Source organism: Coenobita brevimanus, chromosome 13 (assembly GCF_032717465.1).
Source record: "Coenobita brevimanus isolate Jiangsu-jjx chromosome 13, ASM3271746v2, whole genome shotgun sequence".
NCBI lineage: Eukaryota > Metazoa > Arthropoda > Malacostraca > Decapoda > Coenobitidae > Coenobita > Coenobita brevimanus.
In genome coordinates this window covers 44,216,212-44,234,046 of record NC_136966.1, presented here as the reverse complement: position 1 = coordinate 44,234,046, position 17,835 = coordinate 44,216,212, and the positions used below count along the sequence as shown (strand labels likewise).

General features: G+C 40.6%; 1 protein-coding gene across 1 annotated transcript; it reads left to right on the top strand.

Moving 5' to 3' along the window:
- The first annotated feature begins 6,490 nt into the window (after nt 1-6,490).
- Nucleotides 6,491-12,509, top strand: LOC145416294 (hemocyanin subunit-like). Its single transcript, XM_080285297.1, has 3 exons — nt 6,491-6,590; nt 10,382-11,908; nt 12,079-12,509. The coding sequence occupies exons 1-3, from the start codon at nt 6,494-6,496 to the stop codon at nt 12,507-12,509; spliced, it is 2,055 nt and encodes a 684-aa protein (XP_080141423.1). The 5' UTR covers nt 6,491-6,493.
- The last annotated feature ends 5,326 nt before the right edge of the window (nt 12,510-17,835 follow it).

The window sequence follows — 17,835 nt, the reverse complement described above, 5'->3', positions numbered from 1 at the left end:
TTACTTTCCTCCACTCACCTCATCCTCTGTCTCTTCCCTATGTCTCCTTCCACGTCATTATTCACACACACACACACACACACACACACACACACACACACACACACACACACACACACACACACACACACACACACACACACACACACACACACACACACACACACACACACACACACACACACACACACACACACACACACACACACACACACACACACACACACACACACACACACACACACACACACACACACACACACACACACTCTCTCTGTTATATATATATATATATATATATATATATATATATATATATATATATATATATATATATATATATATATATATATATATATATATATATATTCCGTGCTGTTAGTTCTGTCTCTCAACATATTTCCACAGGATCCTCTCAGATAACTCATTTCCACTCTACGCTTGACTTGTGTCCTGGTAGCAGAGTCCAAGTTTCACCTCCTCACAGTACGACTGTAACAAGTGAAAATTATAAAAGGCGTGAAATTACTAGTACAGTGGATTTGTTTTCATCTGAAGAAGGATCCGTAACCCCTCTCACGTCAGCTTATGGCCAGGTGGTCAGATTTGAGAGAATTTTGACTAATAACCAGAGAGATTCATTTCTGGCAAAAAAAAAAAAAAAAAAAGGCTTACCGAATTTCGCGCAAGCACGACGTCGTCCAATTCCGTCAGATGAAAACGCCCGTAGCAGCCAATGACACTACAACCTACTTGGCGGGAAGCTCCTCTAGTACACAAGGAATGATGGTAAGTGACGAAGGCCCGTATTCTCAAAGAGGGAGTCGTAGCATCTTTTCCCTAGCGATTTACTTTTTTTTCTTAACATTCTCCTGTATCTTGCTTTAATTGTTATAATATCGACATAGTTTGCGTCAGTAATTTACTTGAGAATACTGATGTGTCATGTTTGGAATAAATCACTAAGGAAGAGATGTTATGGAATCACAATAGAAATTTTTCTTTACTAACAGAACAGAGTAAGGAAAAACAAATGTTAAAAAAAAAAAAAAAAAACATGCACCAGATTACTGACGTCCTCCATTCATAAAATATCTGTAACAATTGAACTTGAACAGCTGTAGGTTGATGTTTGGAGGGATACAACTCCGGGGAAGCGAGTTCCAGAGAGATGCAGTTCGGGGAATAAAAGAACTCTGATGGGCAGAAGTTCTGCAATATGGCTATGTTACATTCCAATCATGAGCGCTACCAGATGCCCGTGTAGCACGAGGGATGGCATGGAGAGGTGGCACAATGGACGCAACTTCGTCTGAGCATTTGCCATAAAAATATTTGTAAAATAATGCAAGGGAGGGAACATTCCTTCTTCCTTGTAGGGGAGTTAGTTTGTTAATAATTGCAGGGTTATTAATAATTCCAACAGCTTTGTTCTGAATTTTGTTTAGTTTTAGTGCAATCTCTCCACATCGTTCCACAAGGGTAATCAATATTCAAGCTGAGAGCGCACATAACTCATATAAACTATAGCTAACTGCTCGTCAGTGAAGAAGTTACTGACTCTGTACAATAATTCAAGTTTCTCTGAGGCGGTTTTAGCAATTGATCTAACAAGAGAGGTCCAGCTGAGGGCATTATGAAGTGAGAGACCGAGAATTTGAGTGCTTTTGGAGATGGGAATCTTAGTAACACTTAAGGTAGTATATGAATCTAGCAATATCTGTCTATTAGTAAACAGTATGTATTTGGTATTACTAGCATTAAATGAGACAAGGTTGTTTGGTCCCCATTCATTGATCGTAAATAAGTCTCATTTATGGAGATGGCTTTACTGAGTTGATAGTTAGAGGTGTTAGACTTTGTAAATGGGTGTTTGAATGTGAATGAACTGTGAAGTGCTGAGTCATCAACATATGAATGGATGGGATTTTAGGTGACAGATACGAGATCATTAATATGAACCAAGAACAGGGTTGGCGCTAGAACTGATCCGTGTGGCATGCCTCCGTCAATTGATTGGAAATTGGAATATACATCATCTACTTTTACTCTTATTTTTCTGTCGTTGAGATATGAGGAAAGCAGAGGAACAAAAGGCATTAGTCCATAGCTAGGGAATTTGGACAGCAGGGAACAGTGCCACACTCTTCCGAACCTTTAGAAATATCAAGGTCCACTGCATGAGTTTCTTTGTGTTGGTCAATTGATTGATGGATGGTATGGGTCAGGAGATTGAGTCAGTGGTGGATCTTTCGTGGCGGAAACCGTTTTGTCTATCACTAATTAAATTGTTGCATTCAATATGTTTAATTATGTGCGTATTAATTAAAATTTCATATACTTTACCTAGAGAAGATGTGACAGCTATTGATATATCAGAGGAATTTCCTTTCTTTGGAATTGGATGGATATTGGCTTCTTTCCATGAATTACGGAATGAAGAAGCACGTATGCATAGTCTGAATAATTTAGCTAGAACACAGGCAAATTCTGGGGAACACTTTTTCAAAACAACTGGAGGAATTCCATCTGGGCTTGGAGCTTTTGTTGGTTGGTAAATGTCTAGGATGGATTTTAAGTAACTTGTCTGTATTTTAAGTGAAACAATTTCGGTAGAAGTCTGTATTTTAAGTGAAACAATTTCGGGAGAGTCAAGTTCTAGTACTGGGACGTTCTGGCTGACTTCTTCTATGGTAGAATGTCTGGCAAATGTACTGGCAAAGATATTTGCTTTCTTACGCGGGTCATTTGTAACACTACCATCTGAAGATTTTAGCAGGGGAGTAGATGATTTGGTAAAGTTAGTACTGAAAGTATTAAGAGTTGACCAGAATATTTATGGGTGATTTGTTAAAGTTATTACTGAAAGTTGACCAGAATATTCTATTGTCGTCAGGGTTAAGTATTTTGATGCTTGATTTAGAGGAAAGTTTTATTTAGCGAGATTTATTACAGCTTTTGCATGGTTTCTAGCAATTTTAAATTGGCAGAGTGATTCAGATGTTTTTCATTTTAAGTTAGAATTATATGCTAATGACTCTTGGGCCGTTGCTCGGGCACAGTTGCTATCAAACCATTTTGGAGAGTTCGATCTTTTAGTGAACTATTGGCTTGGTATGAATAAATCCTAATTATTAAGTTATTCATGTGGGACTGGGTAGAACTGACATCACCAGTGAAGAGAGACTGCCACAGAATGTCAGCAAGATAATTTCTAAATCCATCTCAGTTTCTCCTGACAAAAGTGCCATCGGGTCACTCTGACATATTCAGAATGGGGAGGTTTGTGGAGAGGCTAACTAATGAGGCTTTGATGAGATTGTGGTCAAAGAATCCAAGTGGGTTTAGTACTTCTATCTCGCATTGACCTGGATTACTTGTCAGGAATAGATCCAAGAGATGGGCATTATGGTCAGGATTATCTGGTATTCTGGTTGGCTGCATTACCAACTGAGTGAGATTAAACGAATCTGCAACCAGCTCGCACTCTAGACCAGCATCATCAGTCCTGGCAGAATGCATTAACCGTTCAACATTATGTACATTAAAATCACCCAAAATGGTAATTTCGGTGCTAAGTGCAAGGTTGAGGTTACTCAACTGTGTGGATATGGAGTCAAATACACTGGGTTCTGAAGAAGCACTGGAGGAGCGATAGACTCCACAGATATATTTGGTAATATTTAGATCATTTAGTTTATATAGTGAGGAACCAAAATTAGTTGAAGTGAAGTTTTTAAAACATTGTCAGCTGCATATTCATATTGGTATAACAACAGGTGCCACCCTTGTTACGGAAGTTTGTGAGATGGTAGCCAGGAAAATAAAATGGGGATATTTCGGTGGAAGGAGAGATTTGTGCTTCTGTTGAGGAACAGGGTCAGAGGGAATTTGGACTGTAGGAAAAAATGAAATGAATTCAGATTGGTGCTGAGACCACAGATATTGGTGAAGAATAAGGCAACACCTGCATTTCTTTGCTGACGAGCATGAATAGAATCTGCAACAGTCGCTGCCGGCACAGTCGCTTGATGGCGACCGGGAGGACCCTGTGCCGCCCGTCCTACCCTGCCGGTGGTGGCAGTCCAAGATACCTCCTAGTTTGTTAATAATAATGCAGCGGCCATTGCTAAAGCGAGTGGAAATAGAGGTGTGATATCTTTCGTGCATGTAGTGTGGTGTAGACAGTTCAGGTAAATGTATTAAGAGGGTACCGGGAATGCTAGCCTACTCTCTGCGTAAATGAAAGCACTGAAAATATTCAGCAGAGAGAGATGGTCAGGATCAAGTCCTGAGGTCTGATGAAACGAGAGCTCCAGCTCTCCCTGTCACCAGCTTGCCATCCGCCTCGGGAGTACTGCCCTCTTCGACTGGTGGTACAGTCTACTTCTCATATAAGTAGGTCCCAAAATAGACATTAAGTATCACCGCAACTTGGCCTAAGATTTTCAGACATACTTATGATTGATTCCATATCATAATCGTGATGTGCTTTTGTAGGAAAGACCAGGGGGGGTGGGGAAGGTTTATTCTTTCCATGTTTTATGTCCCTATGATAATACCTAATACCTAATATCGTTACAAGAAAATTATCATAAGTTATATATGCTTTCTGTTGAAAAGGGAAGGAGGGAGTATACAGAATATTTTCATTACTCCTTGGGTAACCTGAATACAGTATATTACTAGATAATCACTGATACATTCAGCTTTTTGTCTTAAACGTTTTACTTCGATCTGTAAGGCTTCATCATCATCCTTTAGGGACTGGTGAAACCTTTGCCATTGCACATGACGTTCCAAAGATTGAGTCTGGCACAACTGCACCATAGCCAAATTTTTTTCCCCACAGGCAAAGTAACTCATGTCGGATCCAAATGGATTCAAGTATTCATAACCTTCACCTTTCATCTATTTGCACCAATAGTGACTCACGTCTTCCAGCACTCCACATATGCGACATTTTTTATCTAAGTCTGATCAGTTACCTGTGAAATAGTTTGTTAACAAAGATACATACATAGAAATGGCGCCAGGAACACCAGTGACGTCCAAACTGCTCTCATTGTATTTCTCTCCTAATCTGTGGCTTCAAGATTCCTCTCTAGCCGGTCTATAAAACAGTTACTGTCACAGAGGGCCATTGTTCTTAAAATGTCAATAGTGGTTGTTCCTCATGTTTCTCTCCTTTCACCATCTCTTCCTCATTATCATCAAAGAGCTTCTGAACCGCACATCTGTCCTTATTTACCCATACATTGACGACTCTAACCGTTTCATCTGCATTTCACAGTATCTATCACAAGTCACTTTAACAGTCATGGAAAGGCTATGCGTACTTAGTTACTGACTTCTCTTTTTTTTTTTCTGATTTTAGTTAAATAGGCCCTGTTATTTTGCTCCATCAAAAATTCAGTGTTTCCATCTTTTAATGCACCACAGTATCATATGCCTTTCTATCGAGATCTCTCAAGGAAAGGTCATATTATTTCTCGTGCAAAATCCGAGACCCAAACATTGGGTATGTTGAAACGAATCAGTATTTTCTTTAATCATGCATTTTGTTGACGTCGTGCAAGCTCCATATTCACCTCTATGTGCAGTACAGCGCTAAAGTGCAAGAGTGCTCACCAAAAACAGAACGACTAAACACTGGTGAATCGAAGACTTTTCGTGTTACTAACTCCTCTCCTCTTGCCGACTCACTTCTGTCTTCTTGTCTTCACTACAGTGTTTCATCTCTCTCCCTCTACTGTCGAATTCAGCAGTCACTGCACTTCTGAATTCTCTGTTTGCATCCCTCATTCAATATGATGAACGGGCAGTACCTAACAACAAACTCTCATGCAAATTTCTGTCCTGCGTTCTAATACAAGAGTTAACTGTAATTCTGTCATTTAGTAATGTGGTTGGTCAGCTTTGAACTGTCTTCCCCTAACTATATTTCCCTCTTCCTTTTCAAAAGCTGCGTGTAATGTGTCCAGACATTTTCAAAGGAATGGATCTTGATTTTGTCTCTGTTGTTCAATTTTTTCTGAAAAGGACAACCTTTTGCCAAATTACAGCCTTTTGTTCATTCATTTTATTAGAATAATTAATTGGATGATAGCTAAACGATAGAAAACAATCACTATTCTTTGGTACAGGCTAAACTAGAGCATAGCTCCATCGAGAAACAAATATGCCATTTAAAATGCAAAGGAGAAAGTTTTGCATAGCCACGGTGTTAGTACACAAGCACTGTTATTGAAGAACAACATGAGGAATCCAAATAGAACTATACGCATTAATAGAATCAGAGCTAATTTTGTGTAATAACAATTGCTTGCATGGCTTGTCCTTCAGAGATAAACATACTGCAACGTGATAAACGACTGGGCACAGCAAGCACACCCGTTGCCAAGCAGCTGTTATCATGGTGGGCGGTGAGAGGTCAGGCTGTTTGTGGGGTATATAAGGTGGGCGGTAGCACTGTGCTTTCAGCATTCTCGCCATGAAGGTCCTGATACTGTGTGCTCTTCTGGCCACTGCCGCTGCCTGGCCAAGCTTCGGGTTCGACGACACTGCCGGCTATCAGTCCGATGCAGCTGGTGAGAACAAGGATCATAATTTTTCACTTTTTGGACTTTACTATGGTCAATATTTTCGTCCTTTTGCAGCTTGTTTCACTTAGCTCAGTGACAGAAAAAGATAATAACTACGGCTCTACACCCTTTCCGTGGCATCTTTCCAAGACAAGCATCATATTGCAGTGTTGATGTATTGTTACACCTTAGCATTCATGATAAAGAGATGACAATTTTACTCCAAGTTAAAGTGAAAATACAAGTGTTTGGTTTTCAAGGTGTCGTAACGCCTCTCCCTCGGCGATTATTCTCTTACGTTCACTTTAATAATCCTCTCTTTTGCTGCTGATCCAAACTGCAGAGATTGCAACACCTTCAATCTGATGACTTCACATATATTAAACTCTAGCTACCCATAAAGGTTATAGTAAGGTCAGGAGATGTTTCTCGAACGAGAAATCTCTCTTAAGATGAATAAAATCGTCTGGAGACAGCAAGGATGAGCTATAAAAGAATGTCACTGGAATAAAGTGGTTAAAAGAACATTAATGGTATATAAGACAATGTTAAAGTGTAACATGCAAGATGAATCGCAAGAAAGAGGTACAGCAAGAGCTGCTATGTCACCTAGAAAACAATGCAAAGATTCCTCTTAAAACAGATTTTATTATTACCTAAGTGTTCTGATACCTCATTATACTAATTCAAGTTAATGATCTCTATCACCAATAATCCCATTCACACATAGGGGACAGGGTGGGTCAGAGGTAGAGCATCGAGCTCATGATCGGGGGATAGTGAGCTCGAGCCTCGCCCGGGACTTCCGTGCCGGGACTGGTAGCGCGCTCGTGTAACCTGCGGGGCTATATAGCCATAGTTGCCTGGCTCGGGGATTAAATCCCATTCACACTTATGCAGATGACTCAACTTGCACAGTTCATTCACATTTAAACACCCATTCACAAAGTTTGATATCTCTAACTTTCAACTCAGTATAATAGTCTCCATAAATCAAATCTCATAAGATCGTTGAATGAGGACAAAATAATATTGTCATTTAATACTAAGAAAGTCAGATATGTACAGTTTACTAATAGACTGACATCGCCTGATGCCTATGTTACCTTCAATGCAACTAATATTCCTACCTCTAAAAATACTGAAATTCTCGGCGTTTCACTTAACAATACACTTAGTTTCACCTCACATATTAGAGCACTTGCCAAAATTGTTTCAGAGAAATTTGAATAATTGTACAGAACCCGTAACTTTTAACCGACAAGCAGTTAGTTATAAATTACAAGAATCATGTGCGCACTTAGCTTGAATATTGGTCGTCTTTCTGGACTGGATGTAGAGAGGTTGTGCTATAACAACTGGACAAAATTCAGAACAAACAAATACGAATAATTAATAACTCAGCAGTTACAAATGAGCTACTTCTCCTACAGGTAAGAAGGAATGTTGCCTCCCTTGAATTATTCTACAGATGCTTTTGTGGCAAATGCTTAGACGAACTTGCATCCATTGTGCCATCTCTCAATGCCTTACCCAGTGCTACGCGGGCATCTGGTTGTGCTCATGACTGGACTGTCACGCTGTTTTATTGCAGAACTTATGCCAGTCAAAAAATTTTTATTCCACGAACTGCTTCTCTTCGGAACTCGCTTTCCCAAAATAGTTTCCCCCAAACTTCAACGTGAAGCAGTTGAAGCCCTAACTGTTAAGGATTTTTAATGAATGGAGGTTGCCTGTAATCTGGTGTATGGATTATTTTTTTTTTTTATTTGTTATTCCTTCTTCTTTTCATCTCCTGATAAAAAAAAAAAAATAAGATTCATTGAGGACTTTGTTGCCCAGAAGTAACTACTCTGGTGTCGCCTTAGGTAGAATGGTACAGAATTTTACTGTCTCTAATGCTCGGGACAACTCTAGGACCTTTAATTGTTAACGCGAGACGCTTTTGTTATACCTGAGATAGTCATAGGAGACTCATAAAAAACATACACCCTATAGAGTTAATAAAATAATTTTGAACCTATACGGTAATTTTAAAAGGAAAGCACATGTTACTGACCATGAATTGAATCAAGCACTTGAATATGACCGCGTAAGTGAAATACTTGTTCTAAGCACTAGAACCTCAGACACCACCTTTCCTCAAAGCACACACACACACACACACACACACACACACACACACACACACACACACACACACACACACACACACACACACACACACACACACACACACACACACACACACACACACACACCTCTTGATTTCCTTTTGGTGGGATGATTGTCTCCCAAATATTCAATGTTAATGCAATTTGTAAATAATTTCCTTTCTGCATCACCTGAAGATCACCGACAAGCATCTTCAGTACAATGGCAACTTCTCTGTTATATTCTTCCTACTATTCCATGGCTATATTTGGTTCCGTACAGATTTTTTCAACAGGAAGAGTTAAAAATAACTTTCATAAACTTCTTCATTAGTAGAGAACTTTCTTGTGCCGAAGAGATTCACACTGAAGTAGCAAAAATAAATTGGTTGACTAAAAATTGTCAAAATTCTCAAAGGGATATATACTGGTCTACACCAAAAATTAAAAGAAAAAAAAAATAGTAAATAAATCTAACTGCCAAGACGTCTTTGCAAACGTTGGTAAACTCTACGGACTAGTGTTGTCCCATTTCCCGTATCTTTTACAACTATGATCTCGTAAAACTCACTGAAATAAACATGAGAAAATAAATGAAAAAGGCAAATTGATGCACTTGACCAAGGAAGACATACGAGTATTCTGTGTTTAAAGTGAATTGGTGAAGGAATGATATCCAGGTTACAAGTGTTTGGAGGAACAGAAAAAAAAAATTATTGAGCATATACAATACTGTCTACATTACATGGTGGTGGCCGTAAGAAAGACGTCACCATATTGAAGGGGTTGGATTTATCATGGTGCGATTCTAACCAATATCACTTCTAACACTGATCCTTATTGTCCCATCAGGACCGTAGGGGCCTGAGGTTAGAACGAGTAGTCCCGACGTTAAAGGCGAGCGTGAACAATTGTTCGCCCTTAAGAGAGCATTAATCCCCAACATTCCTTCACATGTATGCTCTGATAGGTCATACCTAGCTGGAGTCCCTTAACCCACTGACCACAAGGCGTCTGTTTGGCTATATGGTCACCATCCAACTTAGTAAACTGTTTCCTGAGTTACAGGAAACCATTTGGCTTACTACTCAGTGTCGAGTTACCTGAAGGCAACAGTACATCAAGTGAGTTGATAGTTCGCCCCATTTTCTACTTGATATCTTACGTATAGCTTCTGTAATTTTCTTATTCAGGTCCCCAGGGAAATGAAGGGCCCTTACTCTAGATTTCCTTAGACCGTGTGAAGATGGGAAAGTACACAATAGTGTTTATAGTGATAATACTTCCCTCGTCAATTACCCCACAAAAAAACAAAATATTGCGCCATTTGAGATAATTTACCTCAAGTTGAGAATCCCTGTACACAGTGTGAGATAACCTCTGTACTTGGCTGATACTCACTTCCTAGATATTGGTAATCACACTCTTGGATATGAAGTGAAATCTAAAAACTATCCACAAGCATCAGTGTATACATTCTGCATATCTACAAACCCTTCATTTTTATGATTCTTTAACCAGAGATTCATATTAAAATCATCAGCATGACCAATTCACTGCATATCATGGTCAGTGGCATATCACATATCCTTTGTTCATTGTCTCTAACTCATCAAGTGGCTAAGAAGGTAATATTTGCAACAGGTGCCTCACTGGCTCAGAAGCAGCATGATGTCAACTACCTGCTCTTCAAGATTTACGAGGACGTTCGTGACCCACACCTGAAGGAGCTCGAGGACTCTTGGGACCCACTGGGCCCCAATGCCCATTACGATGACGGTGGTGTTTCTGCCAAGCTGCTGGTGAAGGAGCTCAATGACGGGCGTCTTTTGGAGCGAAAGCATTGGTTCTCCCTCTTCAACGATCGCCAGAGGAAAGAGGCTCTCATGCTCTATGACGCCATTGAATACGCAAGTGACTGGAACACCTTTGTCGGTAATGCTGCTTACTTCCGTAAGCGCATGAACGAGGGAGAGTTCGTGTATGCCATGTACGCCGCCGTCATTCACGCTCACATCACCGAACATCTCGTCCTACCTCCTCTCTATGAGGTCACTCCCCACTTGTTCACCAATAGCGAAGTCATTCAGGAAGCTTACAGAGCCAAGATGACACAGACACCTGAAAGGATTAAGTCCTCATTCACTGGAAGTAAGAAGAACCCTGAACAGCGTGTGGCCTACTTCGGAGAAGACATTGGCATGAACATTCACCACGTGACCTGGCACTTGGAGTTCCCCTTCTGGTGGATCGACGAGCGTGAAAACTGGCACCTGGACCGCAAGGGTGAGAACTTCTTCTGGGTTCACCACCAGCTCACCGTCCGCTTCGATGCTGAGCGTCTCTCCAATCACCTCCACCCCGTTGAGGAACTGCACTGGGATGACGTCATTCATGAGGGTTTTGCTCCCCACACCATGTACAAATACGGTGGGTACTTCCCCTCCCGCCCCGACCACATTCACTTCGAAGATGTGGACGGTGTGGCCAGAGTTCGTGACATGCTTATGTGGGAGAGTCGCATCCGTGACGCCATTGCCCATGGCTTCATCACTGCTCGAGATGGAAGCATCATCAACATCCGGGACTCCCACGGTATCGATATTCTTGGTGACGTCATCGAGTCGTCCACGTACAGCCCCAACTCCGAGTACTACGGTGCCCTCCACAACACTGCCCACGTAATGTTGGGTCGCCAGGGAGACCCACATGGGAAATATGATCTTCCTCCCGGTGTCCTGGAACACTTCGAGACGGCCACCCGTGACCCGGCTTTCTTCCGTCTTCACAAGTACATGGATAACATCTTTAAGGAACACAAACACAGCCTTCCAGCTTATACCAAAGAAGACATTGAATTCACCGGTGTTGCCGTTGACAGCGTTAGCATTGATGGCGAACTAGAGACATACTTTGAGGACTTTGAGTACAGTCTAGTCAATGCTGTTGATGACACCCCTGAAATTCCTGACGTTGACATCACCACCTACATCCAACGTCTGAACCACAAGGACTTCTCCTTCAAAATTGACGTCACCAACAACAACGGCGAACCTGTTCTCGGCACAGTGCGTATTTTTGTCTATGTTCGCAGGGATGACAATGGAATCATCTATGACATCAATGATGGCTTCTGGAATGCGATTGAGGTCGACAGATACTGGGTGATGCGTAAGTAACACTCTATCTATTCTTTCATAAAAGTTTTATATAATATTAAAAGCCTAGTTATTATTAACGAATCATAATGATGTAATAATATATGTAATTGTCATAATATTTCCCATTGCCATAGACCTGCATATGTATTATTTTCCTAATGATCATATTCCCCCTCATAGTCCAGCCAGGTACCAACCACCTCGTTCGTGCATCAAAGGACTCTGCAGTGACCGTCCCTGATGTGCCCAGCTTCAAGACTTTGAAGGAAAAGACTGAGGCCGCTCTCTCCGGTGGCGGTGAACTTCACCTCGAGGAGTTCGAGAGTGCCCTGGGTCTGCCCAACAGGTTCCTCATCCCTAAGGGTAATGAGGAGGGATTGGAGTTAGTCCTTGCGGTGGTCGTAACTGATGGAGAGGCTGACGCCGCTGTGGACAACCTTCACGAGAACACCAAGTTCAACTACTATGGCTACCAAGGAAAGTACCCAGACAACCGCCCCCACGGCTTCCCACTTGATCGCCATGTTGACGACAGGAGAATCCTCGATGAGCTCAGCAACTACGGCTACACCATTGTCAAGGTGTACAACCATGGCGAGGAACGCCATTGAGACGAGTACTGACCTTCAGTATTATGCCGCACTAAATGATGCTTAGTAATTAACATAGTTCTCCTCTTGCTGTGAATATATATTGCCTCCCTAATAGGTCTAATAGTTCTTTTTAGTATAATCCATACGCGTTTTCCTAACAAACAATATTTTATACCAACACTAACAAATCCAGTACACCTCTCTCAAAAAATTGTTGTTTCCAACTTTGATTCTGGAAGCTGGCAGGCATAATACAATATTCTGTAATATTAAGTAAAACTGAAAATCTGTTTATTTTGTTTTTATTAGCCTCTAATTAGATTTATGAATTATTCCTTAAAAAGTGTTGTAATTATTCATGAGGTTTTGCATCGTGATCCTATTATAATAATGCGCTCAATGGATTCGAAGTATGAACTCTACATCTGAAGCAGGAAACTTTTAGTATTTCTTTTCTTAAGTATCTTTTGCTAAAGATATCATAGTGTAAGAAATAAAAAGACGTTGAAAGTGAGTGAGAATAATACTGGTAGAGGCAGACATTTTGTTGTATGAAAGACGTGACTGGAACAAAATAACGGTAACAAAGAAGGAGGAAGAGTAGTGTTTGCCAGAGAGAGAGAGGTATTTTTGACTACATGCTAGGGGGGGGGGGCTCCCTATGAAGGAGCTAGGGAATTGAGAGAATGATTTTCTCTTTTTTTTTAGTATACTTACTACATTTACCTTGATCATTCCTCATGCCTTCCTGATAAAGCAGTGTTCTCTTCTCATAATGTAGGTCATAAAGGTCAAACTCACCCTTTCACAGTGATTGTATGATTTACATTCTATTCTCGTTGTCACCAGGCTGTTTTACTTAGATGTCACTCTTCGACAAGGTAAGATAAGATACACTACTTGTAAAATATTTTATTGCGAGAGTTCTCCCGTAACCCCAATGAACTAGGGTAGAGATAGCAGGAATAAATTAAAACAATATGTTCTCGTCCTGAAGTTGTTAAAAGTCTGTCGGGCATCAACGTCTGCTGCTCACTGATGCTTCACTCCGATGACCGATGTTCCATTTTCTTTCCACTTTCTTCGGACCACTTTAGGTTAGAGGAGAGTTTTCGAACCGGGAAGGGGTTAGGTGCAAATTTAAATAACTCTATTACTATGAGATCCATCATTTGGTGAGCAAAGATCCTTTGGTGGCAGCAATAATACACTCAAAATGTGTTTCCAAATTATGGGACAAAGCCATCATACTGAGCATATGAGTCCCTTACAGCACTCAGTGAGGAGTAAACGGGGCCTTTAAGGCCCTTCCACATAATCAGTGGGAACCTGTGGTGTAGAAGGATGATAACTGGAAATGTATGGAAAATTATCGTACTGAGGTGATGAACTGAAGCACCATTCTTGCCTTAGCTCCACCGTTTATAGCATGTTTTGTCACGATGCTTCAAAGCGATGAGTAGTGTGCCTGGACACCTCATGTACCCACTGATCGTGTGGAAAGGCCTTTAGAGAAGCAGTCATTTATCAACCAATTAGCTGTTATTTCTCAGTGTTAGTTCAATTATTGCCTGCCGCGATAGAGAAGCTGGTAGGCTATTGTTTTCAATTTGTCTGTCTGTGTGTCTGTCTGAATGTGTGTCTGGTAGCAAGACAACTTCGCAACTGCTCAAGATATCATCATAAAATCTTACATGTGTGTAACGTGGGAAAAAGAAAAAAAAAGATCACGAGTACGAAATATGGGAAAGTAGGTCAAGGTCTTTGTGTCTGTTAGCACGATGGCTTCGGCACCGCTCAAGATATCATCACAAAATTAAACGTGTGTAGTAGGGATGAAAACCACCTACGAGTTCGAACTTGGTGAAAGTAGTTCAAGGTCTGTGTGTCTTGTTACCACGATAACTTTGTAACCGCTCAAGATATCAAAATTTAACGTGTGTAGTAGGGATGAAAATTTCCTGCGAGTTCGAAATTGGTGAAATTAGGTCAAGGTCAAGGTGATACTTCGAGCCGCACAAGATATGTATCGGCTCACGCCTTGTGTGATTCCCCCCTTCGGGAAGCCTGTATTTTTTTTTTTTTTTTTGTAATCCTTCAGTTATCCAGTCTTTTGAGACTCACTGCGCCAGTATGAAGCGTATTGATGATATCATTGTATATAAAGATTCCAGCATGTAAACAAGGTTGTCTAAAAACAGAATTTTAGTGCTATTGATAATGCTGTTCTAGTTGCGTCATGTCACGCTCCATCTTAATGAACTGAAAAAAAGTACTCACTGATGACTATAAAGCTACAGCATTTATAATGAGTATCTATAAGAACACTTTTAGTCCTAATGTCATGACTATTTCAATCGCCTCCTATCAAGCACCTTCTTTATATTATTTTTGTAGTGACTGTTAAATCGGTGATTTTTTTTTATAGGGTTTAGCAACAGCCCCTTGATTAATGAACAGTTGTGAGCACTTTAATGAGTATGCCGTAAGATCATTAAAATAGTATGCACAATTTTCCCAAAGTTAATCAATGTCCGTCCACAAACCATAATAGTTCGTGCACCTCAATTTGGTTTAGAGTTCATTATTTTGCAGCATATTACATGCAACCGTGTGGGCAGAACAAGGCAGTGCTACGGGTCTACGGTGCATCCTTTCCATAGCACTTTTCCATGACAAGTATACTTCAGTATTAATCCCTTGTTACAACTCAGAGTTCAAGCTGGAAAGATGACATCTTTAAGCCAAATTAGAGTAAACAGAGTATCAGACATAGAGGAACATAGAGAACATTACAGCATCGTCTCTGTAAGGTATACTTATTCCACTCATCATTATAAATTATTTACGCTCTCGTGGTTGGGACAAATCTAATATTGTTTTCCAGCTAACACCAAACTATTATACTCGAGTGAGTGGGAGTAGTAGGAGCCTGAGATTGTTCATACTGTCACCATTACCCTATCACTACATTTCATGCGGTTCTGTAACAATAAAAAGCGTGTGTGTGTGTGTGTGTGTGTGTGTGTGTGTGTGTGTGTGTGTGGACAAATATGTCTCACGTCCGTAAATTGTTTCGACCCCCATGTAATTTAAATCCCATATTCTCTGATTTACGTTTAATACCTGTGGCAATTGTTGACTTGTTCTCTCCGACAAGGAGAGCATGTTTTCACCTCTGTTTGTTTGACTGTTTGTCTGGTAGCAGGATTACTCAAAAAGTAAAAGAGAGATTTGGATTAAATTCGGTGGGTAGATAACCCATTTCCTAGGGAAAAATCATTTAACTTTTGGGACCGATCCGGATCGTATTACAAATTCTGGATCCGGAAAACACTTCTTGTGAAACCCTAACCAATGATGAGAAAACCTAACCCACAATGAAGAGCAGTTTAAAAATTACGTTGCCCATGTCGTAGAGATCCACTGCAGTGAGTGTACCTCTGGTTGTTAGGATGCAAAAATTGGATTATTTATGTGTAACCTATACCCGTATGTGAGTTTTACGCCAGGTACCCCTTTTTTGGATAAGGGCTAAGGCGTTGCCCCTGGGTAGAGGACTTTGGTTTGGAGCGTGTAGCATTTTATGACCGGATGCCCTTCCTGATGTCTACCAATGACCCTTGGGTGGATTCGATCCTCCGACCCTTCGGTGAGAGCGGAGCGCTGTAACCCACTGAGCCACGTAGGTAACAGTTGGGAATATAATTAATTACTTTAATCTACACACACACACACACACACACACACACACACACACACACACACACACACACACACAGAATCAATCCATACATACAAACATACATACACAGAAATACGCAAGAATATACACACACAAGCATAAATATTTATTTATTTATTTATTATTCATTTGCTTACAAGTTTATCTGGGTGTGCTCATCATCCACTCATTTGATGTGGTGCTTTCATCAGGTGACTCTACAGTGAGTGACAAGCCAAGTGGGTTCCTGTATCCCGGGAAACCATAAACTACGCTGGATGGTAACTATACAACCAAATTACTCTTGGTGGTTTAGTGGGTTAGGGCGGTTCAGCCAGATGGAACCTGTAAAAGTTTCCATCTGAGGGTTGGTTGGGGTTTCTTTCTGATATAATGGCACACACACCTTTGTTCTAAATGTCGGGACTGTGTAGCCTACCCCGAGGCCTTTTCACTCCTGATGGGACAAAGAAAGGATTGGATGATGGATGGATGCATTTCCTTGATGTGCCACATCTTGATCTAAACTTTTTCTTAACTAACTTAACCTAAAATTGTAATATCTTTATTATGAATGTGAGTTGAAAGAATACATAGCACTCGGATCCTATGCCTGTCGAGATGAATGCTATGGAAAGAGTGTACACAGTCGTAGTATTGTCTTTTTCTGCCACTGAACTATACAAAATACACTGCAAAAGGACCAAAATGTGGGCCAAGCTAAGATAAAGCGAGTATTGTTCGAAAATGTACAGTGAGGTGAAAAAGACTGAGTTGCATCGCAATATAAAACACAGAGCTACAGTATCCATTACAGTGTTGGGGTACTAAAGGAAGTAGTTGACAACAGAGCTGTGGAGATCATTTTTGGTTAAGAGTGCAGAGAAGACTATTAGAGATGTGAAAATGTATGTAGAAACCAAACTAGAGGTCCCCCCAAGGGGGAGTCACACCAACCGCGGGCCAATATATATCTGGCGCGGCTCGGAATATGACCTTGACCTACTTTCGCCAATTTTGAACTCTTAGGAGATTTTCATCCCTACTACACACCTGTAAAGTTTTGTGATGATACCTTGAGCGGTTGCGAAGTTATCATAGTAACAGACACGGGGACCTTGACCAACTTTCACCAGTTTCGGACTCGATAAAGATTTTCATCCCTACTACACACCTGTAAAGTTTCGGGATGGTATCTTGAACTGTTACGAAGTTATCATGCTAACAGACACACAGACAGACAGACAGACTGAAAACAATATTCGTAGGAAATTTTTATCCCTACTACACACCTGTAAAATTTTATGATGATATCTTGAGCGGTTGGGAAGTTATCGTGGTAACAGACACACAGATTTGGACCTACTTTTACCGATTTCGACATCGTGATCAATTTTTTCTCTGCTAAACACCTATAAATGTTTTTATGATACCTTGAGTTGTTTCGAAGTTATCATGCTAACAGACATGGAGACAGACAAACAGACAGATAATAGAAAACAATACCAGCTTCGCTGTCGCGGCTGGCAATAACATACCTAACCGAGTGACAGATAACTATGTAGGCCTACCAGGTATTATACATTTTAACTGCTGGTTCAACTGCCATCTGTTCATCTT

What these genes read in the sequence shown, in the direction of transcription:
- LOC145416294 (XM_080285297.1), top strand. Translation starts at nt 6,494, where the DNA reads ATGAAGGTCCTGATACTGTGTGCTCTTCTGGCCACTGCCGCTGCCTGG. An exon ending in CTATCAGTCCGATGCAGCTG is followed by an intron (nt 6,591 to 10,381) that starts GTGAGAACAAGG and finishes TATTTGCAACAG; the next exon opens with GTGCCTCACTGGCTCAGAAG. An exon ending in CGACAGATACTGGGTGATGC is followed by an intron (nt 11,909 to 12,078) that starts GTAAGTAACACT and finishes TCCCCCTCATAG; the next exon opens with TCCAGCCAGGTACCAACCAC.